The sequence below is a fragment of the Petaurus breviceps genome, unplaced genomic scaffold, assembly GCF_028583685.1.
Source record: "Petaurus breviceps papuanus isolate PSGF00001 unplaced genomic scaffold, PetGlider_PUasm1.0 174, whole genome shotgun sequence".
NCBI classification, from domain to species: Eukaryota; Metazoa; Chordata; class Mammalia; order Diprotodontia; family Petauridae; genus Petaurus; species Petaurus breviceps.
Window position 1 is genome coordinate 22,218,418 of NW_027185761.1, and position 24,373 is coordinate 22,242,790.

The 24,373-nt window shown below is 38.5% G+C and overlaps 1 protein-coding gene across 4 annotated transcripts in view; it reads right to left on the reverse strand.

The window, feature by feature from the left end:
- The window catches only part of TSEN2 (tRNA splicing endonuclease subunit 2), a 38,506-nt gene that overhangs the window by 4,521 nt on the left and 9,612 nt on the right, over positions 1-24,373 (reverse strand). For all 4 annotated transcript variants that reach the window (XM_069083908.1, XM_069083910.1, XM_069083909.1 and 1 more), the window contains 7 exons: positions 23,394-23,430; positions 19,989-20,520; positions 18,344-18,421; positions 13,918-13,968; positions 12,564-12,702; positions 4,400-4,436; positions 3,733-3,844 (listed from right to left, as the gene is read on the reverse strand). In XM_069083908.1, the coding sequence (XP_068940009.1) occupies positions 3,733-3,844; positions 4,400-4,436; positions 12,564-12,702; positions 13,918-13,968; positions 18,344-18,421; positions 19,989-20,520; positions 23,394-23,430 (986 nt within the window). The remainder of the gene's footprint in view (positions 1-3,732; positions 3,845-4,399; positions 4,437-12,563; positions 12,703-13,917; positions 13,969-18,343; positions 18,422-19,988; positions 20,521-23,393; positions 23,431-24,373) is intronic.

Consider the following 24,373-nt stretch of genomic DNA (forward strand, 5'->3'; position numbering starts at 1 on the left):
TGTTATCACTCTTGAAAACATTTCACTCCAGCTCATCCATGTTTCTAATCAGCTGCCAAATCTTCTCTCCACAATCTCTCTTATATGTGTCCCCTCTTCTCCAGTCAAACAGCTACCACCGCAGTTCAGATCTCAATACCTCTCACTTCCTATTTGGTCTCTCTGCTGGAATCTCTCCCCATTCAAATCCATTCTACACACAATGATTTCTTCAAAGCTCAGCTCCTGACCATGCCACCACCTTCCACCCCATTCAATAAACTCCAGTGGCTCATTCCTACCTCTGGGCCAAACACCACCTCCTCCTGTTTGGCATTTATAAAACTCTTCACCATCTGATCCCTTCCTCCCTGTCTAGTATCCTCACAAATTACTCCCCTTCTATGCACTTTATGGTCCAGCTACAGTGGCCCACTTACTGCTCTGGACACAATACACTCCTGTCTCTGCACATGTCTCCTATGCTCTCTCTCCCCCATCTTGTAATTCCTAGATTTCTTCAAGCCTCATCTCAAAGCACCACATTCTGGAGGCACCTTTCTTGGTTCCCACTTTCACCTTTCTCATTCAATGTTAACTTGTGTCTGCTTTGAAAGGGTCTTATATATTCCTATGTACATGTTGTCTCTTCATTTGGAACGTAAGGTCCTTGAGGTCATGGAATTCTTCCACTTTTGTCTCTGCATCTGCAGTGCTTAGCATGGTGACTGCGATATAAAAAGCTTCATCATAAATGCTTGCTGATTGTTCAGAAAAAGTTTTCTAAATTGTTCTAAAAAAGTTCTATTAAGAAGACTTTGTTCTCTTAGTTCAGAAAATACCTCAAGGTCATTGTTTCTGGCACTGGTAAACAGTGTAGAGCTAGAACTCCCTGGGAATAATAATGGCCACAACAATTGTCTATATTTTTACTTTTTTGCCTCAAGTAGACTGGCAAAAGAGGCATTCTGATCCTATGCTTTTCATTCCTCTCAACCAATTAAAATGCTCAAAAATCCCAAAGCATAGCAAGGAAATGGAGGGAAGTAAGTATTACCTTATTTCCCCATCAATCAGACCATCTTTTTCAGCTCACTGAAAAAACAAGAGTGTAACTAAGACATATCAGAGATGGGAAGTTATTTTGGGAGTTGTTACTCCTCCCCTCCCCCCCCATCTAGAAGAACACTTAAGACTGTAGCACCCCTCGTCTCTAGCTGGTTGTAAAGAATATCCTTTAAAATTTTCATTGACATATGTAAGTTTTGTGCATGTGTTTATTTTCTTTTCCTAATCTATTTTGAATGCTAATTTACCATTCATTTGGAGGGATCTTTGCTACCAAATAAAGGAATAAAATAGATGATAAAAGCTGATCAAATATCATCCATTTAAAATTCTTTGGACTCAATGGAAATAGCTTTGATTCAGCTACATTAAACTGAAATGGCTGCATTAAGTAGCCCTTATTTAATTGGTAGTTACTGATATTCTCTTCTTGTTTTGCTTTTTGGAGGGCAATTGAGGTTACCTACCGATATTCTCTTAAGTGCCTTTGATACCACTACCTATGATTTTTCCAATTATTCAGTATCTTCTCATTTCAGATAGTTTGAAAAAAATCAATGTCAATGTTTTCAAAATTGTGAAATTCTGAAGACTTGAAAAGAAATAGTTCTAATGCAGAGGAAAAATAGCTTCCTAAAGATATTGAAGTATATGCACTTGGAACTCATTGACTAACTCTTAAAAAACTGATATAATAGGATGTAAGCTCCTTGAGGGAGGGGCCTGATTTTAGATTTCTGTCTTTCTATCTCCAGTATTAAGCACAAGATTTTGAACATATTAGGTGGTTAATAAATGTCTATAATAAAAAAGAAATGCGTTGAAGATGGTTTGTTAGCATCTAGAGACAGAAGTAATGATTACTAAAAGCCAGTTATCCAGGACAGGTGGTGCCCCGCTGAGGCCATACAGTGCTCAGGAAGGGTGCAAGAAGGTTCTAGTGACACCCCCAAGGAAGCTGATCTTGGCCCTGTGTATGTGACATTTTTATCAGTGACTTCGGTGAAGGCAGAGAAGGTATGCTTGTCAAATCTGCAGATAACACAACACTTGTGTGGGTAATTTATAACTGGCTAATAGAGTTCAGATCCAAAAAGGCTAAAATGATGGCCTGAACAAAATAAGATGAGATTTAACAGGAACAAGTATAAAGCTCTACACCTGAATTAAAAATTTTTCGCCTTATAACCAATAAGAGAGAAGACTTAAGTTGAGAGGATCGATGTCTTCAAACATCCAAAGGGCTGCTGCATGAAAGATGCCGCAAACCTGTTCAATTTTGGCTCCTGAAAAAGGCCTGGAGAGAGAATGAGTGGAAGCTGCAGAAAAGCAGACCTAGGTGTGAGATAAGGAAAACCTGCTTGTTCCAAAGGGATGGCTCCCCTTCCCTAAAGGTGTTCAAGAAGGGATTAGATGACGACGACTTAGGGATGTTGCTGAGGGAATATTCAGTCAGGTACAGGTTGTATTATATGGACATGGAAATCCTCTTAACTCTTCTATTTTGTGACAGCAGATGGCAGGGACTGATCACAAAATCTGAGCTTGTGATTCTGTCTAAGGAGCAAGGAGCTTGCTTTTATTCCATCTTCCAACAAAGTCATTTTTATTGAGTATAGGCCCTCAAAAAAAAAGGCACATCAGTATCAGGATAGAGAGAAAAGCCAGGATTGCATCTTGCTGCTTCTTCCAAGGTCTGTGAGATGTCATGTACCACCATAACTTGTGGTTAAGCACAGACTTTTCTAGCCTGTCAGAGGGTTACAGCCACTGAACAGAAATCATCACCACGTTTAGAACACTTTGGTTCTTTAGATCATTCACAGAATGGATGTCCTCCTGAGAGGGGGCCGCCTTAGCCACCTTCTCCTTAGCAAGGCTCCCCCCCAGCCTGCTCATTAGTGGATTCTGGTTCACTGTGGCTTCCCAGCTTCCTCTTTAGTGGGTTTTACATCTTTAGGGTCTCCCTCACCTTTCTGTTCCTTTGAGATTTTTGCCTCTCCAGAATTAGTCTTCTGTCCTTCATAGTTCTCCTTAGGTGGTTTTGCCTCAGCAGGGTCCCCCTCATTCTTCTTCCCTTCAAGATTCTCCTCTGGTGGCTTTTCCTCACCACTGTTTGCTTTGGCTTCCTCACTTGGGACATTTTGCATCTTTGTGCACCTTCATAGACATAGGTCCTGTGGAAATTTTAGCCTGCTTAATAGGTTTTTCTAGCTTTCTCTGGATGTCCATTAGGACATTTTTTCTGTGAAGCCTTGCTTGTGATGAAATAGGCACAGTATCATGTCACAAACATATTCTAACTTCTCCCCTATATCCAGCACTGATCTTATAAAGTGGACTTCCAAGGAAGCATGTCCTGTTTCCAGGATAAGGGACCTGAACTCGTTACTTTAATCATGAATATGTTTAGAACACTGATACATTCAATCAAGGAATCTCTGCTTATTTTCGAGGAAAGAAACAATGCCATCAGGACTTAGGTAATGTCTCTGATCACACTCTGCAAGCCTAACCTTTCAGAAGGCACTCCTGAGGAAGGAGTTTATTAAAGATTCAAATTCCTTTAAGAATCAAGATGGCAGGACACTGTGAAATTATCTTTAGTTAACAAATATAATCCTTCTTCAATTAAGAGCACATGTTTAAATCAGACACGGAATGGCATCATTAACATTTCATTACCTTGGAGACATTAGCTGTAATTCTGTTTAACCCTGCCAATGACTTCCAGCTGAAAGGTCTCCGTAGTGATCCTTCAAAACTGTCATTGACCAACTCGATAAAGACAGAATAACTGAAAAACATACAAAGGAGTCTTTTACTCAAGGAAATTATATTTCCAAATAAAAAGCATGGAATGAGTCTGCTGAAAATAGTACTGTTTTTCCTGACAAATGAAATAAAATTTGTATCATCCAACCATCAATCATGTTAAGATTATTGGTGAAAGTATCAACTTTTACCAGCTTGAGAGATAATCTTTTACACTGCGTTTAACATTTACTTTCTTAGAAAATGCTAATATGTTTTTTCCTACATAACACAAGAAGGTGTGACATCATTTAACTGTTTAGAAAATGATACTGGCCAAAGTTAAGATTTGCTAAGCAGACCATGAACTTGTCCCTCCACGCCCCATATAAATTAATGTTCAAATTTAAAACATTAATTTTAACACCAAAGGAGTTAAACAAAGTCAAGTCATTTGGTATGTGTACCATTCAAACCAAAAAAGACAGACAACATCAACTGTTAAAGAAGAATTCCTCTGACAACGTTTAAAATTGCTGTTAATTTCCTTGTCATGTAATCCCAAAATGCAGCTTTTTCAAAACTGTGAACTCCAAACCTTGCATGGTAAAAAGGCGGGCCTTTTCGGTAGAGCACTACAAAAAGAAAAAGAAAAAGAAAACATAGTACCATAAACATGTTATTTTGCTGACCTAATTTTTCAGGATTATAGACTGCTTTCAAAGTCAAAGACACTTTGTTTTCTTTCTCTTTCAATAAATCAGGGGTCAATTCAAGTATTTACTGATGGATTACTGACTTTGTCAATTAACCACAAACCCAATTCTGATAGTGTGGGCACAGGCTGGAATAAGGCACCAGCCTTCTAGTCACAAAGATCCAGTTTCAAGTCCTGCCTCTGACACGAAGTGGCTGTGGGGGGTGGCTAGGTGGCGCAGTGAATAGAGCACCGGCCCTAGAGTCAGGAGGACCTCAGTTCAAATTCAGCCTCAGACACACACTTAACACAAAAAAACTAGCCGTGTGATTCTGGCCAAGTCACTTAACCCCAATTGCCCTCCAAAAAGCAAAACAAACAAACCAAAAAAACCAAAGTAGCTGTGGGACTAGAAGCAATTCACTGAATCTTATACTATACATGACAGAACAGGGGAAGCAGCTTCCACACTCTGCAGTCCCTGTACTAATAAAACCAAAGGATCTAATGCTCCCTCTGCATAGATAAAATTATTAATATAAAATTATCAAATTAAATATACCAACAAATAGATAAACATTATTATATGTGCACACGCGTGCACACATACACACACACACACACACAGAAAAGTTAAGAGTTCTACTCAAGCACTACTCCAATTCCTCAGCCTGATGTGGAGGTGACTCTGGACACTTCAGGGTTATGTCTACAGAGAATATCTGCAAAGTCCAAACTAAAGGTGGAAAGGCTTTGAGCAAGGACCTGGATATCTACCTGATGTCTCAGACTACAAGGAGGGGAGGAAGAAAAAAAGGGGGAGGGAAAGGGGTGAGGAAATGGAAGGTGTGGAGGAAGAAAGAGAAGGAGCTGGAAAGTATACCCACACATACAAAATTGAAAGAGCCTCAAAGTATCAAAGATCAACATTTTCAAAAAAGCAACCCACGGAACTTGAAATGTTAACTGTATCATTCAAACACTGGTCTGTTTTTTTGTTATTGTCATTACCTCTCACAGAGTGGCAGGCAGTCCAATGTCTACTGAATAGGACCATGAATTTTTACACTGTAATCAACATGTTCTACTTCTTTCACTTAACATTACTTCACATACATATTTCCAGGTCAAGCCACAGTCACAAACATGTTGGTGTCACACAGTATTTTTTAGTGTTAATACATCAGACTTTCACTTAGACATTGTCCTACTTTGGGGCATGCTGGTTACCTCCATTTCTCCAACCATTATGAATAATGCCACTGTAGGCATTTCTGTATAAATTTAAAATATGTGCTTTAAAATATGCAAAGTGCTTTACCTATATTATTCCATTTGATCTTTACAATAACCTCACGAGGTAAGTACTATTATATTTTATATAATATTTTATAATTATATATTATTACATATTATATATATATGATATTTATTTATATATTTCACCCATTTTATAGGTGAGGAAACCGACGCTGAAAGAGTTTAAGCTATTTCCCCGGACGGCACAGCTGTTAGGGGGCTGAGGCAGCATTTGAAATCAGATCTTCCAGTCTTCAAAGGGAAGCCCTCTATCTACTCTGCCACATAGTTGCCAACTTTGTTTTCTGAGAGGTAAAGCATTACTTCCCCGACCTTGTCAAAAGCCATCAACAATCTGCACAGGCTGGTTACCTAATATCAGGTTGTTTCCCAGAAAGATGGAATCAATTTAACTGGCATCAGAATTGGATAAATGTACCATTTTCCCTACACGCTACCAACATTGGGTTTTATAATTTTTATTGACTTTTGTTAGTGTAACATGTCTACAATGGCAACGAGTTTTTTCTGTTGTTTTTTTTTTAAATTTTGAGATAGATACTTAGTCAAAATTCTCATTCCCTTTGACTTCTGGCCAGTGGTATCTAGCTCTTTATCTTACATGTTTCTATTCCTATGTTTTGAATGTAGGATTTTTATCAGTTATGCTTCTTGCTCACATTCTGCCATTCTCCTTTTGATTCAAATTTAATTTGCTTTGATGTATCAAAGTTTTTAAAATTGGATACATTTATAATTCCTGGATATAGAGTTAAAAAAATTGAAGATAGTGTTAGAAGGGCACTCAGAGGTCATTTAATTAAATTACTACTCAAATCTTGAATTCTTTCTACCCAAGTAGAAAATGATTAACTCTTGGATCCATCTGTAATTTTTTAGCAGATACAAGGAAGGAATCCACTTAATTTTTATCCATATTGATATCCAAACTGAAGAACATTTAATTAATAGTGGTTTCCTTTTAAAATTTTTTTGAATTTTTTCTTAGCATTTTCTTTTAAAATTTTGAATTCCAAATGCTTTCCTTTCCTCCCATTCCTCTGGGCACTGAGAAGCAATATGATATCAATTATACATGTGAAATCTTATTTCCTTTAGCCATATTTCAAAAAAAGAAGCAAGAAAAACAAGGAAAGTGAGAAAATTATACATCAATTTGCTAAACTCAGGGAGTAAATGAGTACTCTGTATGGGGGTAGATATCATTTTTTCATCATGAGTCTGGAATTATCTTGGGTCACTGTACTGATCAGAGGAGCCAAGTCTTTCACAGTTGATCCTCATTACAACATTGGGGTTACCGTTCACAATGATCTCCTGGTTCTTCTCACTTCACTTCATCAAGTTCACATAGATCTTGCTATGTTTTTCTGAATCCACTCCCCTCATCATTTTACAGCAGCACAAGGCTCTAAATCAGTATTGACTTGAACCATTTAAACAGTCTAGTTACATACTATCAGGCTGTTTTCCTTATAAGCACAATGCTTTAAATCACAAAATCACTATAGTACTCCATCCATTCCCCAATCCATGACCATTCCCTTAATTTCCATTTCTTTGCCACCACAAAAAGAGCTGTCATAAATGTTTTTTTTTTTTTATGTATAGGTCTTTTTTTGTTTTTTATCTTTGGGATACAGACCTCATAGTGGTATTGCTGGGTCAAAGGGTATGCATAGTTTTACAATCCATTGGGGAGTGGTTGGACCAGTTGACTATTCCACAATAGTTCATTAATGGACCTATTTTCTTCCCTTATTGTCTCAGCATTAGTAATTTCTGATAGCTGTGAGGTGATACCCAAGTTGTTTCAATTTGCCTTTCTCTAATCAATAGTGATTTAGAGCATTTTTGATATGACTATAGATAGCTTTGATTTCTTCTTCTGCAAATTTCCTGTTCATATCCTGTGATCATTTAAAAATTAGGGAATAACTTTTTTTTTTTTTTATAAATTTAACTCTATTTAGGCCTTTATCAAAGAAACTTGCTATAAAAATTTTGGATATTACTTCATTGTCTATGATACCTTTTAGCAAAATGTAGTTTCCCTGATCCTCTTTTTGAATTAGGTCTATTTTTGCTTTTGTTTTGTCTGAGATCATGATTGCTACTCTTGCCTTTTTTTTTACTTCAGCTGAAGCATATTAGATTCTGCTCCAGCCCTCTATTTTAACTGTTTGTTTTTTTATTTCAAGTATGTTTCTTGTAAACAACATCCCATTGGATTTTGGTTTCTAATCCATTTCCATTTTATAGGTGAGCTCATCTCATTCACATTCAGTTATGATGACTGTGTATTTCCCTCCGTCCCCTTTTCTTCTGTTCATTCTTCTCTTTTTAATCTGCGGCCCCTCCTCCCCCCGCTCTCATTTCCTTCCCCTCCTATATTTCTCTATTGGGTTGGATAGATTTCTATACAACTGAATACGGATATATGTTCTTCCCTCTTTGAACCGATTCTGATGAGGGTGAGGTTCAAAGCCCTTTCCCCCTTCACTGTAAAAGTCCTTCCTTGTCCACCTCTTCTGTGGGAGAAAAATTTCCTCCATTATTCCTCTCCCTTCTCATTCCTTCATATTTTTTTTTGTGAGATAATTCCAACATAATCAGCTCATACCCATGCCCTCTGTCACATAAACTCCTTTTTAGCCCTAATAATGATAAAGCTCTTAGGAGTGTGTGTGTGTGTGTATGTATGTATTATTATATATCATTTATATAATTTATATAAAACACACATATATAATAATCTTCCCATATAGGAATATAAACAGTTTCTTGAGTCCCATATGGTTACTTTTTCATGTTGACCTTTCTATGCTTCTCTAGAGTCTTCTATTTAATGGCAAAATTTCTATTCAGCTCTGGCCTTTTCATCAGGAATGCTTGAAAGTCCTCAATTTCATGAAAGATTACATTCAGTTTTGCTGGGTAGGTGATTCTTGGTTGTAATCCTAGCTCCTCTGCCTTCTGTAACATCATATTCCAAGCCTTCTGCTCCTTTAACATTGAAGACACTAAATTCTGTGCAATTTTGACTGTGGCTCCACAATATATTAACTGTTTATTTCTGGCCACGTGCAATATTTTCTCCTTGATCTGGGAGCTCTGGAATTTGGTTATAATATTCCTAGGAATTTTCACATTGGGATCTTTTTCAGGAGGTGATCGGTGGCTTCTTTCAATTTCTATTTTACCCTCTGCATGTAAGACACTGGAGCAGTTTAACTCAATAATTTCTTAAAATATGATAGCTAGTTTCTTCTTTTTTTTTAATTATAGATTTTAGGTAGTCCAATAATTCATAAATTATCTCTCCTTGATCTATTTTCCAGGGCAGTTGTTTTTCTGATGAAATATTTCACATTTTCTTCTATTTTTCATTTGTTTAACTCTGTTTTGTTTCATTTCTTGTTGTCTCTTGGAATCATCAGCTTCCACTTGCCCAATTCTAATTTTTAAGGAATTATTTTCTCCAGTAAGCTTTTGTACCTCTTTTTCTATTTGGCCAATTCTGCTTTTAAAGGAGTTCTTTTCTTCAGTGAATTTTTGTGCCTCTTTTACTATTAGACCAATTGTTTTTAAAGGTGTTATTATCTTCAGTATTTTTTGTGCCTTTTTTTAAGCTAAGCTGTTAATTCTCTTTTCATATTTTTTTTTTTTTGCAGGAGTCTCATTTCTTTTCCCATTTTTTTCCTTTATCATTCTCATCTCTCTCTTTAACTCTTTCAGGAATCCTTGTGGAATGTGTGTCCAATTAGTACTTTTTCCTTTGGAGACTTTGCTGTAGCTATTTTTAGATACCTTCTGATTTTGTCTTGGTCCAGTCACCAGAGTAACTTTTTCTGGTCAAGTTATTTTCTTGTTGTTTGCTTATTTTCCCTGCCTACTTCTTGGCTTTGAACTTTATGTTAAAGTTGGGCTCTGCTCACTTGGGGGTGGGGAGGCACTGTCCCAAGATTCAGGCTTTTTCATGCTGCTGTTTTCAGAGCTCATTCTGGGGGTCTGTGAGTTTTTGGTGCCTCCAAGGTGGTGTGATTAGGGGAGATCAGCATTGTGGGACTGCTCTTGTTTTACTCTGGTCTTTACCCAAGAAGGGGCCCTGGCTCCCGTGAAGCTACAAGCACTAGTCCTCTTCCTGGCCCTGAACCTGCAAACCAGAACTGCTATAGGCTACAGAGCTGCCAATCAGCGAGAGCTGCATCCAATGCCAGCAAAAGGGTTCCTTGAATCCCTTTCCCACCAATTGTTCAAACCCCTTTCTATCCCCAGGCTGCTGCTGCTGCCGCTGCCTCCACGTGAATACACTGTGAATGGGCCTCCACCCGTGTCACAAACCTCTCCTACTGACCTACATTTTCTTAGGTTAGAAAAATGCCTCATCTCGACCTCTTGTTGGCTCTGCTCTCCAAAATAGGATTGGGGACATTATTTTAAAGTTGTTGGAGGGGAATGTTGAGAGAACTCAGCTGTGTTGCTGCTTCTAATCCGCCATTCTGGTTCCACTTTTCCAGTGATTTCTATGGTCCATTTTAAATTGGTTTCTACTTACCATTCAAGCAAAATGCAGCTAGGTATGCAAACCAAATTCCAAAAAATCAAAACAGTCACCTGCAATTGGTTAAAAATCATTTGCATGTGGAATATATCTGTTGTTTTTAATTAGTCATATTTTTGTTATTGAACATAGGTGACACAGTGAAGAGAGCAGACCTGGAGTCAGGAGGACCTGAGTTCAAATCCGGACTCAGACACTTAACACAAAATGTAGCCGTGTGACCTTGGGCAAGTCACTTAACCCCAACTGCCCTACCCCCCCCCCCAAAAGGAAAAAAAAAAGAACAAAGAGCTGACTATACTGGGAAATAAACTTATAGAGTTAATGATTGGCTGCTATATCTGTTACAACTTGCTTAAGTGACACAGTATGGCTGGGGAGTAGAGTTTTGTTAACTGAATATATACTAAATAAAAGTTCTCCTTGAGTAAATCTTGCCAACCAAATTCCAATATGGAAAAGGTACCTGGGAAAAAGTAATAATTGTCCACCATCATCAACATTTTAGCACCAGACAGGACCAGGGCAACATCAGTTAGCTCACATCAAAAATGTACCAATGGAGACCAACCTGGAAGATCAGGGAGTCTATTTTTTAAGATTCCCTAAATTTATTTGGCTAATTAAGAGATTAAGAGGCACCTAGAGATTTATGTATTTATTACTAATTACTTCAACAGAGTAACAGCTCATAAGCACTAGAGTATTAGCTGATCTGGCAACATTGATCTTCAGGAAAAAAGCTGAAAAGTACTTGAAAAGGCTACCAATGCAATTCCACTCTGCGCTAAAGTCATTAGGAAAGCCGTAATTAGAGACAAGATCATCTGTGTTATTTGATATGCATATGCAGTAAAAAATGTGCTTCCTAAATTAGGTCCTCCACATATTCCTTTAGCCTCATTATCTTTCACAAAGAAGCCAGATATTGCATCTCAACATTTGCAAGTTCCTGATGCATTATCATCTCTTTGTCAGCTGGAAAGATCTCTTTTAAAGTTTACCAGTTCCATGACAAAACTAGAGAATGACTGACTACTGAAAGGACTAAGACATGTAAGTATAGCACAGGGGGGTTTACTATTATAGGAGAATGAAGGTCCAATGACACCAGTCCATCAACTATTTAAAGTTAGGCAGCTTGCTGCCAACACAATTATTTGGAAAGCTGATGAACAAATCTCTAGCTAAATATGATCAATCATGGGTGAAAACCAAAGGTAGTCCTAGATCAGGTAGGTAATTCACAATCCAAGCAAGGAAACAAAAAGAATAAGCTCATGAAACAATCTTATTTCAAAATGAGACAACCAAAAGGAGCATTTCACTATTCCAATGGGGAGAATCAAGAATTTTTTAAAGTCTTTCACAAAAAGCAGAACCACGTGACAGAGCTGGGAGGCTTCTCAAGGAACTTGCATGCTTTACATCTGTGCAAGGTTTGAGCACTTTCACATTCATTAGCCCTCTGACTCACATAAATTATTACCTCCATTTGACAGACGAGACACCTAAGACCCAGCTCATTTCAATGACTTATTAAAGACACCTAAGTCTCAGAACTGTAAGAAATAAATCCCCCTTTGGAAAGACAGATTGAGGGACCTGGTGTTAAAGAACCTGGGTTTGAATCCTAACTCTGCCACTTAATAGCCATGTGACCTTGGGCAAATCCTAATCAATTTGGGCCTCAGTTTCCTCACACGTAAAAATCAGCTCCACATCTTTGACGTCATCACCCCATAAGAAGAGTGGTCGAGATCTGCACACGATTAGACACAGCCCAGAAAAAGAGGATACATGTGGAGATTTAAGGTTTACAGAGAACTTTTCATACAATAATTCTGTATGACCTGTAGTCTATTATCTTACAAAAGTGGAAACTGGGTCTTGAAGAGTTTAAAGTGACTCGCACCACACAAAGTCAATGTCAGGGCTGAACTCTTTGCTCTAGAGAAAACAGCTTCTTTTATCCTTCCCCCCATCTCGCATCCAGGGAAATCCAGGTAGCATCATTTACATCTTAACCAACCCAGGGAGATGGGGTGAGGGAGAAGGGCTGTCTATATTTGTAGACTACAGGGAAGCAAATTCCCTAACCTACTTTGGTTTTAGTGTTTGATGATAACCATTATTTTGTAAGAAGTTCTTTCTTATAAAAGCCAACCCAACGGTACTCACAGAAATCTGTTCCATACTTGAGTCCCACTTTGGGCACCCATCCCTTACTTCGGAAGTAGTGGTATGCCATATAGGTTGTTCTGAATGTGGGCTGAACTAGATGAAAAGCTTCCCACAGTTTCAATATTGTTAAAGGCTCCTAAGGTCATAAGAAAGAGTATTAATATAATTTCCCCATAATGCTAACAACTCAATATCCTTAAATGGTCTAAAATATGCTACTTAATGTTTATAAAAAATGCCATAGTTGTTTAAAAAAAAGGTTCACAAGAACAAAATGCTTACCTAAAAAATGCATGCATACTTAAAATTAGGTCACTTGAAATCAGACTCACCAGAATGCTGTATTACTTCAGTTTCAGCTCTGTACTGGTTTATTCACTCAAACCTTTAGTAAGGTCCTTACTATAAAATTATTATTATTATATATTATATTATATATATTATTAATATATATTAATATTAAAGTAATATAATATAATATAAATAATTCTACTTTTTTTAGTAAGGATGCTCTGTATACTTATGGTTCGATAGTTTTAGAAAAAAAAAAAGTACACTCAGCAGGTGGTTTTACTGCCAAATGGAAACTCTGCCTCAGCAAGGCAAATACCAATAAACACACAGTGCCTGGCACATAGTAGGTGCTTAGCAAATGTTTATTGAAGTCTATAAAGCATGATATTACTGACGATTTCCAAGACTGTCATTATAAACTCCAACAGGAAACATCATGAAAGTCTGCTGAAGTGTTGCTACAATTAGGATGCTGAACAGGACTAAATGCTTTCTTTCTATTTCATGCAATATTTTCACAGAACCAACTACTTGTGGTACTCAGGATAAACCTGTACTATCTGAGTTTGCTTTGGGGTTCACTTGGCTTATGGTTTAGGTATTAACTCTTAACACTACAAGTATGAATCAATTGGAAGGCACAAAAGTACATTTGTATACTACTATTTATTTTTTAAAAAGATTCATAAAATAAAATTTTTTAAAAATAAGGAACATACTAATAACCTCTTTCCTGGTCTACTATCCTGATTATTTTTCTTTCTGAAAAAATTTAAATCCCCTTTCTGAGACCATCCTCAGTACCGCTAGGTAAGAAAAAGCTCTTCCAATTCTTGGGAGTGGGGAAGAGCCTGAAATACCAACATTACCTTCTGGCACCAAAATTTGGTTTTCAGACCAAGGGTGCCTAGACAGGGAACACCAAGTCTGCTAAGTGTAAATCAGACAGATGGTTGTATAAAACCAAAAAAGAAGATAAACAATGCACTTGTTTTTATCATTATGAAAAATGTAAGCATAATGGTGGACTACAAAAAACAAAAAATGGTGGACTTACCTCCTCATAGTAAATATTTAAACACCCCAAAGCGTAGACCAAGAAAAATGCCTGAAAACACAGAAGATAAAAGGTATTGATTAAAATATAATATTAAGTTCATGGAAATTAAGTATTCTTTCCCCTTTGAGGCAAAACACAATATAAAGCCTCAAATCACCTTTAAAAGTACTATATATTTGTAAATTAAAATGTGCAAGAGTTTAAAAAAAACCAGTTCTAAATTATATGTGTTAGATACCAAGTATAAACCATTTGTGTGATGTTATTTTTTTCCATTAGAAATCTTTAAAAAAATCGGAGCACAAAGAGAAATTCATGGAAGGTAAGCCAACTACCAAAGAGAAAAGAATGTATACTAGTTTCTTTCACCTCACATGCTACAAATCAGCATATATAAACACTACTTTTCATGTCAAATATCCAGAAAGTACATGGGATGTCCAAAAAGATAATAGAGGAAAATATTAATGTCATTTTTCTTTTGTACACCTTCCATAAATGGACTTGGGATTTCCCCTTCAGTCATTTTTTGACTGGTAGGACTTGTCATGTTGTAAGGGTTATGGGATTTAAAGATCTTCCATGCCCCACTGGACTTGCTGACGTAGCAGGAAAGGGCGGAGCAAGAGGAAGCGGAAGCCAAGCTACAGTTCCTGCTGTGGCTAGCAGTGGCAGCGACAGCGGCAGCAGCAGCAGAGGCAGCGGCAGCGTGAAGTCCTTTTTGAGTCAGCCAGAATTTCTGCTAAGGACTCCTGCTGAGGATTGCCAGGGGCTGGAGCTGCTGGGAGTGCGCTTCCTAGACGCTGGGTGGTTGCTGTGAGTGGGGAGAGGAGGACCTTTGCCTGAGGGAGCCTGTTCTGTTTTAAAGGCTTGAGAATGTGGGTGCTTTCTACTTTACCTGTGCCAATTTCATAACTACTCTGATGGCTTTCACTTTCTGGTTTTTGGGACTCAGTCTTTTGGTATTTTAATAAATTTTCTAGCTTATTCCCCCATATAGCAAGCCTGATATATTTTGTGATGGATAATTACATCAGCATATCTGTAATTTCCATAGGCATTGTGAATATTGCATTGCTGATACACATGTTTATTACAGTATCACTGGAGAAGACAGTAGTACATAAAGAATGATTAATGTCCAGTCTTTGCTCAGCAATAGACTCAGATCCAAGAGCTGCTTTCACACAAGTTCTTCAGAAACTGTCTTATTCCAAGCAGCAAACACGCCTATGTCCCCAGCAATCACTAAATCTGAGCCCACATTTTTATGTACCTATAAAGTAACAATCATGGTTCTAAATGGTGAAAGACTTCTTAACTGCATACAAACTACTGCCAGACTAGCTTCCTTATTCACTTCCCCACTTCTTGAAGGCACTACTATCCTTCCATCACCCAGGTTTGTAACCTTGACATAAGTCTGTATTTCCCACACTGCCATCGGGTCACTTGGCAAATCTTGCTGTTTCTACTTTTACTAAGTCAGCCTCTCTAGCCCAGGACCCCTTTCCTCCACTTGTAGATCTTTGTTCAGGTTGTCTCTTGACTAGATTATCATAATAATATACTTTCATCATCTGTCTTCAAGGGAATATGAACCCTCTATCTTGTCACAACTGGTGGACTGAGACTTGATTGAAAAAGGCTCCAGTTCCTGAGGGCACTGATGTCCATCTCTGTAGTGATAATGCATTACTGAATAGACCAGGGGGTGGGATATTAAATCCAAGAACATTCCAGACCAATCATTTAAGTTTTGGGGAATTCCCTGGATAGAGAGGATCCAGATGTGGCCTGTAGTAACTACTGATATGTATGTCCCTGCAGTCTAAAAAAAGGATATAGTTACTAAAAATAGATGGTGTACCTTTCACCACCTCATCAGGGCAACAAGGCTGGATCCAAAAGACTTCCCTTGGGAAGCAGGAATTCCACTCAGTTTCAGAAACACCATCTCCCAATAGGTAGAACTTGTCATACTCTTAGTCATCTGGATCAGCCAAATTCTAAGTATGACCAACTTGCTTCCTCAAAGGGAACTCATTCCATTTTATGCAAAATAAATGTTGTTCCTACCACCCTTAGGAAGATTGTTTTGTCAGCTGTGCAGAAAATGGATTAGACTGGGGAGAAACTAAAAGTAAAGAGACCAATGAGAAAACTATTACTAGACTTTACATGACAAGTACTGAAGACCTTTGCTAAGGTAGTCAAAGTAAGGGTAGTAGTACTAGGGTGAACAGACAGAATTCTACAATGACTGAAGTGATAGTGAAAGTAACATTTATTTCATTGTCCTAAGTCTTTTCTTCAAATAAAATTAAATGTTTTGTTCTAACAGGACCCTTTCAAAAATAATCAAATATTATTCAACCAAAACCAAAACCGAAGAGAATCATACTCTTCAGAAACACATAGCTTAGTGGTTTATTCTTCAGAGGCTGGTTTGGAATGGCACAGCCACAGTGGCTCCCAAGGAAATGACATTCCAGGCTTCACTCCAATCCTGTGAAGCTTTCATGGATCACATAACATTGAATTTCCTCTTGCTCCTATTCTAAGTAGCTTTTGGAACCATATCAGTTTAATTCCCAAATGGTTTCAGAAATAACTCCAGGTAAACCACTACAGCTAGCCAGGGATAACTTATATTTCCAGTCATAATGGCTCCCAAGATTTACACCTGACATTTTGGGAAACTCTAAGCTATACAAATGCTACTATACAGTAATTAATTGACTAGAAATTTGCTAAAACAAAATAAAAAATTAGAGTACAGATAAGGATTTGGTACATATGCTTGGAAGACTAATGTTAGGAGAGTATTGTTAAAAGACATATTGCTTCCAGAAACATGGGCCAACTTAATTTTCCAGCTGCTATCATTTACTATTCGAACAACAGAAGAAAACAGTAGCTCCCATCACTCCAGGTGCACATGAGAACAAAAGCAGCAGATACTGCTGCTCACACATATCACCATTCCTCAAGTGAAACAAGAAACGATTTTTTGCCATCAAGCAGAAATATCATCACCTACTCTCAGATTACTACAATGGCTTTCAAAGAGATCAGAATTGGTGATAAAAGGCCGAACTGAGTCAGAAAACCTAGGCTTTATTTTCAGCTCTATGTGACCCTGGTTAAGTAGTTCAGCATCTCTAGAACTTAAGTCGGATAGCTAGGTGGCCCAGTAGATAAAGCATCAGCCCTGGAGTCAGGAAGACTCAAGTTCAAATCTGGCCTGAGACAGCTTGTGTGACCCTGGGCAAGTCACTTAACCATGTTTGCCTCAGGTTCCTTATTTGTAAAATGAACTGGAGAAGGAAATGGCAAACCGCTCCAGTATCTCTGCCAAGAAAACCCCAAATGGGGAGTCGGACATGACTAAAAATGCCTGAATAGCAACAACAACAGAACTTAGTCGCTGGCTTCTTTTGCAAAATGAAGGGGTTATACTGGATGACTCCTAAGGTACCTTCCGGTTTCATACAAAGCTTGTCTGTTGGCACCAGGAAAGTCTAGAATTGGGACTTGTTTAGGGCTACAATTATTTTCCTCTATGGAAAGACCATTAATAATTAAATGAGGATTTACTGAATGCTAATTATGTGTCCAGAACTGTAAGGGCAAGTATAAGACTTGCTCTATGTATTCAAGAAGCTTATAATAGAACTAGAGAGTAAAGACATTATGTATATGAATAATAACATTATGTATAGGTCTATCTGTGAATGCTCACAGAAATAACAAAATGAGGCACATGAAATGCCAAGTGCTAGAGCCCTTCAGGTAGACAGATTCTCACCTGAGGCTAAAACAGCTGAGGAAAGCTAGGAGATCAGAATAAACCAGACCTTGAAGAGTGGGCGAGATCTGGACTGGCAGATGGTGGGGCACAAGAGAAAAGGGTGTATCTATGTTCAAGCTAAAACACTGGGGTGGCAATGGGCACATGAGTCATCACAGGGGAATCAGTCATTGGAACAATACAATGCACTTTGTAGAAAAACACTTTACAATTAGTCTTTTAGAACAAAATTGTTATACAAAGTAAACAAGGGCATTTGTTAATCGTAGGAGTCAACAGTCAATATTCATTAAGCTCTTACTATGTGCCTGACACTGTCCTAAGTGCTTGGGATACACATTTTAAAAAGAGAGACATCCAGAAAGCTGAGAAGGGCTCAGGGTTGGGAGGGGTGTGTGAAGGGAAGGCACCCAATGCAGAGGCATGGAAGAGAAGTCAGAGCAGCCCTAAAGGAGTGGGCCGAGTAGGAAACAACAAGATGTATTAAAGGAACGTTGTTTTGAGGCAGCCCATGTGTAGGAAGATTCTGCAGCATGGATCCTGAAGACAGCATCCATTGGAGATCCAATACAGAATAGTAAAAATGGTTACTGTGATAAAAAAAAATACCTCTTCTAGGCTGAGCTGTAAGTACTCAAAGATCCTGTATGGATTTCTTCTGCACACTAGCTTTTCTCCTTTGATGACCTGAAGATAATGAAATAAAATAAATCACATAATGACCAAGTTTAAACACAATTATCACACAAGAGGGACTAAATAGTTTCATTTCAACATTTTTCTCTTAAACTTTCAGTATTATGTTACTACCTACTAAGCAGTTTTAAAAACGCATTTATGAAAACAACATAAACGTAATTATCCAAGTACATACTTTATTTATCTGACGTTATCTGCACTGTAATTCGGAAGGCCGCTGACGCTGGGGTTTCTAGTGGTGTGCTACACCACATCTCCTACACTGTGGCCACATAACATACTGGTACAGCAGGAAGACTGATGACGTCAGGAGCTCTAGGCCTGAGTCCTGCCTCTGACACTAACTGGGTCTGGGGTTCTGAGTCAGCTCCTTGACCTCCACAAATGCAGGATCAGAAAGAAGGGACCATGGAGCTCATTCAATCCAACAGATGAGGGAGGACACTGAGGCCCAGAGAGGGAAAGGGTTACTGTCCTCTGTCCACTGCACTAAGCCTCACTTACAAAACTGGAATAACAATACCTACACCACGACAGGTCACACAAAAACACGTATATGAACTATAAAGTGCGCTATCAATGGGAGCCCTTCACTGCTATAGGGAGATACTGCTTTTTGTCACTGGGCCTGTGCTATCATCAATGGAGGGAGCCCTTCCTACACTGAGGGACTTCTTCTACCTTCTCTGCTACCTAGAAGTGCTAGGGAACACAAGACAGAGTGCAGGCCTGGAGTCAGGAAGATCCGAGTTAAAATTCAGTCTCAGAAGCTTTCTAGCTGTGTGACCCTGGGCAAGTCACTTAACCTCTGTCTGCCTTGGTTTCCTTATCTATAAGATGGGGATAATAACAGCACCCACCTCCCAGGATCATTTTGAAGACAAAATCAGATACTTATAAAGCACTTTGTAAATTGTAAAGTATTCTATAAATGCCAGCTGTTATTAACTTACAGTGATAGAGAACTGCTTGGGCACATGGGAGGCTAAATGACTTGCCCAGAGTGACACAGTCAATATTCCTGAAACTAAAGTCATCTTTATCTCAGCCAAAGATATAAAATACCAGCCTACAACATTCATGGGTGTAGCAGGAACCAGATTAAAATGAAATTGGGAAACATTTAACAAAAAACACAGCAGAACACAGATAATGTTAAATTTGTGGGTTTTTTTTTTTTTTTGCCTTTTGGAAGGCAATTGGGGTTAAGTAATTTGCCCAAGGTTTCACGACTAGTTTTTTTGTGTGGGTGTTATGTGTCTGAGGCAGGAACCAAACTCAGGTCCTCCTGACTCCGGGGCTAGCGCTTTACTCACTGTGCCACCCAGCCACTCTTAAATGTGTTTTTCTAAGTCAATCGACACTGGTGGGAATCCTTGTATGGTTTAATGGCCAATGGCCCTTGTGTCTATTTGAGGTTGATATCACTGGTCTAAACTACCTCACACTGCCTCTTATCACTGTTGCACTAAAATTTAAATTGGCTCAAATATTTAATTGGTTTAAACTGGTAACAGAAAAATTCAAAGAAAAGACCTTTTCTTCTCACACTTACTTTCTCACCTGCTGTTTCCTCTCCATCATCTAAACAATTGGTTGTTTCTTGAACAAGCACATACTCATGATCACATGCTCCATCCGTGGCAAACCTAGGATTCCTCCTCTGGACACAATCTTCAGGCGGACAGTCCAGTGTGACGAAGTCTCCGTGTGTGAGGTAGTGCGTTGGACCCAAAGCATCACCGTGGCCTGCCTTTTGTTCATCAGAGCCGTGTCTAACTAGTGGATCGCACACCGAGCACTCCTTTGAGTCCGTGCTCTCCGAGCCAGAGTTTCTGCTCTCCTCTTCTAGATGCGGCTCGGCAGAATCTCCATTTGTGACTAAAAGTTCTGCTTTATATTCTACGTTTTCTGTTTCTGGATCCAACTTATGGTTAAGTTCATTATTTTGTTGGTCTTCTTTATTTTGTTTCACAAAAGGAAACTCAAGTGGTTTTGTATAATCCTCAAGAATTTTGTGAACTAAGCTTTCTTCCTGCCCTTGTCTTTGCATGAGATTTGCAGCCCATGTTACCCCACGCTGGTACCTAGATGATGGAAATGTCATTAGTATTACATAAAAAGTTTTTAATCTTTTTTTTTTTTGGAGGGTGTAATGGGAATGCAAATTTGGAAGATCTTCCCTGCCCCTAGGCTAAAGTGCACCTGAAGCCTGGGGTGGGAGGCTTGTTTTTCAGTAGATACTTTTTGATTGGCCAGTGGGTCAATAAGGTTGTTACATTCTCTGAGCCAGGAGAAGGCTATATAAGCCCTGATATGTAGCTTTGTTTTGGGACTCACTTTGAAAAGTGTTCTGTGATTTGATCTGAATTATGGGAAGCCGTTGTTGAGAGTCCCCCGGCTTTGAAAAACCCAGATGTGGAAACCCAGATGTTGACTGGGTATAGATGTAATGGCTGGACAGTTTGGAAAGCTGTCTACTTGATCTGTTTCTGTCTTGATAATTCTGTCTGTGTATTTTGAAGTTCAGGGTGCTGACCTTTTTCCCCTGAACAAGGTAAACGATATATGTCTGACTGATTAAAGTAAGCTTGTTAACCCATTTTGAGTTGCTTTCCTTTAACAAAGCAGATCCAAGAACCTGTGTGAGCAGGCACCCTGGGGACACTGGGGTGCTTGCCGCTACAGAGGGCAATTGGGGTTAAGTGACTTGCCCAAAGTCACACAGCTAGTAAGCATGTTAAGTATCTGAGGCTGTATTTGAAATCAAGTCCTCCTGACTCCAGGGCCAGTGCTCTATTCACTGCGCCACCTAGCCGTCCCCAAAAGTTTTTAATCTTGAAATCACAAAATCAACAAAACAAACAGTCCTATAGCTGACATTTCTCATGACTCAGTAGTGTGCCTTCTCACTTTTAATAAGCTCAATAAAGTTTACACTTAAATGATGGCGGCTGTTAAAAGTGACTTGTAAACTGGATACTACACAAAAATGGAATTCTGCTCTTTAGGAGCAGCTGTAAAATTATAACATAAAAGTTAAAGTATAACTTAAAATCTCTGATCTAAGTTAAGAGTTCTATAATAGCTCCAATTTGAACTGAGGATTTAATATCCAAGATAAAGTATGCCAGAGACTGTTTTCCCTATATAATTAAAAAGGAATAATGCAATTAAAAAAAAAGTAGCCTAACAGAAAATCATTTGATTCAATGGATGTGCTATAGCCAGAAGAAAGGAATGTTTTTAGTGTCTGTAAAAATTAAGGCCTTCTGGGTGGCTAGGTGGTACAGTGAATAGAACACTGGCCCTGGAGTCAGGAGGACCCAAGTTCAAATATGGCCTCAGACACTTAACACAAAAATTAGCCATGTGACCTTGGGCAAGTCACTTAACCCCAATTGCCCTTCAAAATGCCAAAAAAAAATTTTAAGGCCTTCTATCTCCAAATGATGAGAAGTGATGAGAGAGCAAAAGGATACAAAAGACAATTTAAAAAGAGGGAAGAATGTCACTTAGAAGTCATGTAGAGGGATGATGAGAAGCAAGCTCCTTCAAAGTATAATGAAAGAAAATCAGAAGAGCTGGGTTCAAATCCTGACTCAGTCAATTACTAGGTATGTGAGTGGGCAAATGACTTAACTTGCTTGTACCTCAGTTGGACTATATGATTTCTAAGGTTCCTTTCAGCTTTAAATCCTACGAGACCTTGAATGCAGGTCGTCACAGGTGAAGAGAGGGAAAAAAACCATCTAGGCAGAAAAATGGGGGCATTTTTATAAGAGCATCTAGTCCATAAATTCCAGTATCCTCAGAGGACACTGTAAGCACTCAATCCTATAAATAATGAACAGTCATCATCCTATGTCATTAAGAAAAAGTTATATTTCGGTTAGTAATACTATTTACTAAGGCAAACAAGAGTATAACATTTTAGGAAAGATTTCAACAAAATTGGGAAAATCTTAAGTCAATGTCTAGTCGATCTCCAGTTATCTGTCAATCTTTTGTTCAATAAGCTTCATGCCCCCAAATATGTCAGATAACCAGGGTGTTGCTATCAATAATAAAGGACTAGACTATATGGTTTTGGCTATGAATAGCAAGGGAATTATGAGAAAGTGTAGATCAGTATGAGATGAGATTTTCAGAGAAGGTTTCATGAAGACGGGACTTGAGTTGAGCCAAGGATGATTAGGATCTGGATGGGCTGAAAGGAAAGGAGAAGTTGTGCTAGGCAGAAAGTACTGCAAGGGCACATGTAGAAAAGAAAGAATAAATATGGTATCTGAGGTGGACCATCAGTAAACCAATCACTAGGCAGTCAGGGGGTGCAGTGGACAGAGTGCTGGGCTTGGAGCCAGGAAGATCTGAGTTCAAATCTAGCCCCACACACTTATCAGCAAGGCACTTAACTTCTGTTTGTCTCACTGTCCTCAAAGTAAAATTGGGGTGATAATAGTACCTACCTCGCAGGGTTTCTATGTGGATAAAATATAAAATGAAATAATACTTGTAAAGTGCCTGAAACATAGAAGGTGCTATATAAATGCTAGGTATTATTACTGTTATTAATCTGGTAAAGATAAAAGGTCATTGATGAGGAGCAAGGAGAACACCTGTACCCTCAATACTTTAGAGGTGGCAGAGGGAGAAGTAAAAGCTGGTGGGACTATTTTTGCCTAAAAAGGGAGGTCTGCCAGGTCAGTGGGTTCAAATTTCTGGAACTTACAAAAACATGTAAGAAGGTTAAAAAAGAATTCATGCTTTACTAAAGGATTTACTGCAGGGTTATTATATACAGTGCCAGGGCATTTAAACTGACTTAAGTAAAATAATTCTAATTTAGACATTTTTCAAGAACATATATCTGCTGCTACCCTCCTTCCCACTTCAATTAAAAAAAAAAATAAAACCCCATTTAAACCATCAATGTGATGAAATTAAAACACTGACTTACCTCTTTGATGTAAGTATAGGCATGCCCAGCTTAGCATCTGTAATAACATGGTAAGTTAATAATTATATGCAGTTTTAAAAATATTAAATGACCTAAAAAGGACAAGAAAGATAAACTTCACAGGTTTCTAGCTTCTGTCTGACAGATCACACAACTGCAAATAACCCGGAAGCTCATTTGGTGAATTCCCTTTCCTTGGAGAGTGATGACTGTTTTCCTGTCCCCAGCTTCTTCCGCTGGATTCCTAGCCATCTTTTCTCCCCAAACCTCAGCACTCTGTTTTCCACCTTCCTAATAAACTTTTATTATTTGTTATTATAGTTCTCTGTGTCAGTGTCTACTAGGTGATAAGCTCCACCAGGGCAGGCACTTGTGGTCATGTCCTTTGTCACTTTAGATCTCTTCCTAGTCCTATTCTGCATACAGTTAGCACTTAATGTTAGGTGAATTAAACTTAATTATAGGAGTGAACTGAGACATAGAAATTAATTGATTTGCTGAAAGTTACAGAATTAATTGGCAGAACCTGGACTAGAATCTAGGAGAGGCAGAGGAAAGGCAGTGTAGTATAGAGGGAAAAGTGTACTGAATTTAGAATCAGGAGCCTGGGTTCAAATCTCAGTCTTGCTAAATATGACCTTGGGCAAATCACTTAACTTTTATAAGACTCAGTTTCTTCATCTGCAAAATGAGACTGAACTAGAGTCTGAAGACCTCTTTTAGCTCTAAATCCTGTCTTCTTTCTAGGTCTCCTGACTTCTAATTCAATGTTCTTTCCCTGCACCATGAATTATCAACACTATTACATTCTTAGTCCAAGTTTATAATATTTACACATGTTACAGCACTAAAAAGTAATCTGATAGGCAATCAGAAAAAGCAAAGGCCTGGCAGTCAAGAGACTCAAGGTCTGGTCCCAGTTTCTCACTAACTAGCTGTGGGTGAGGCACTTACTGGGTAAGACCTTTCACTTCTCTCAG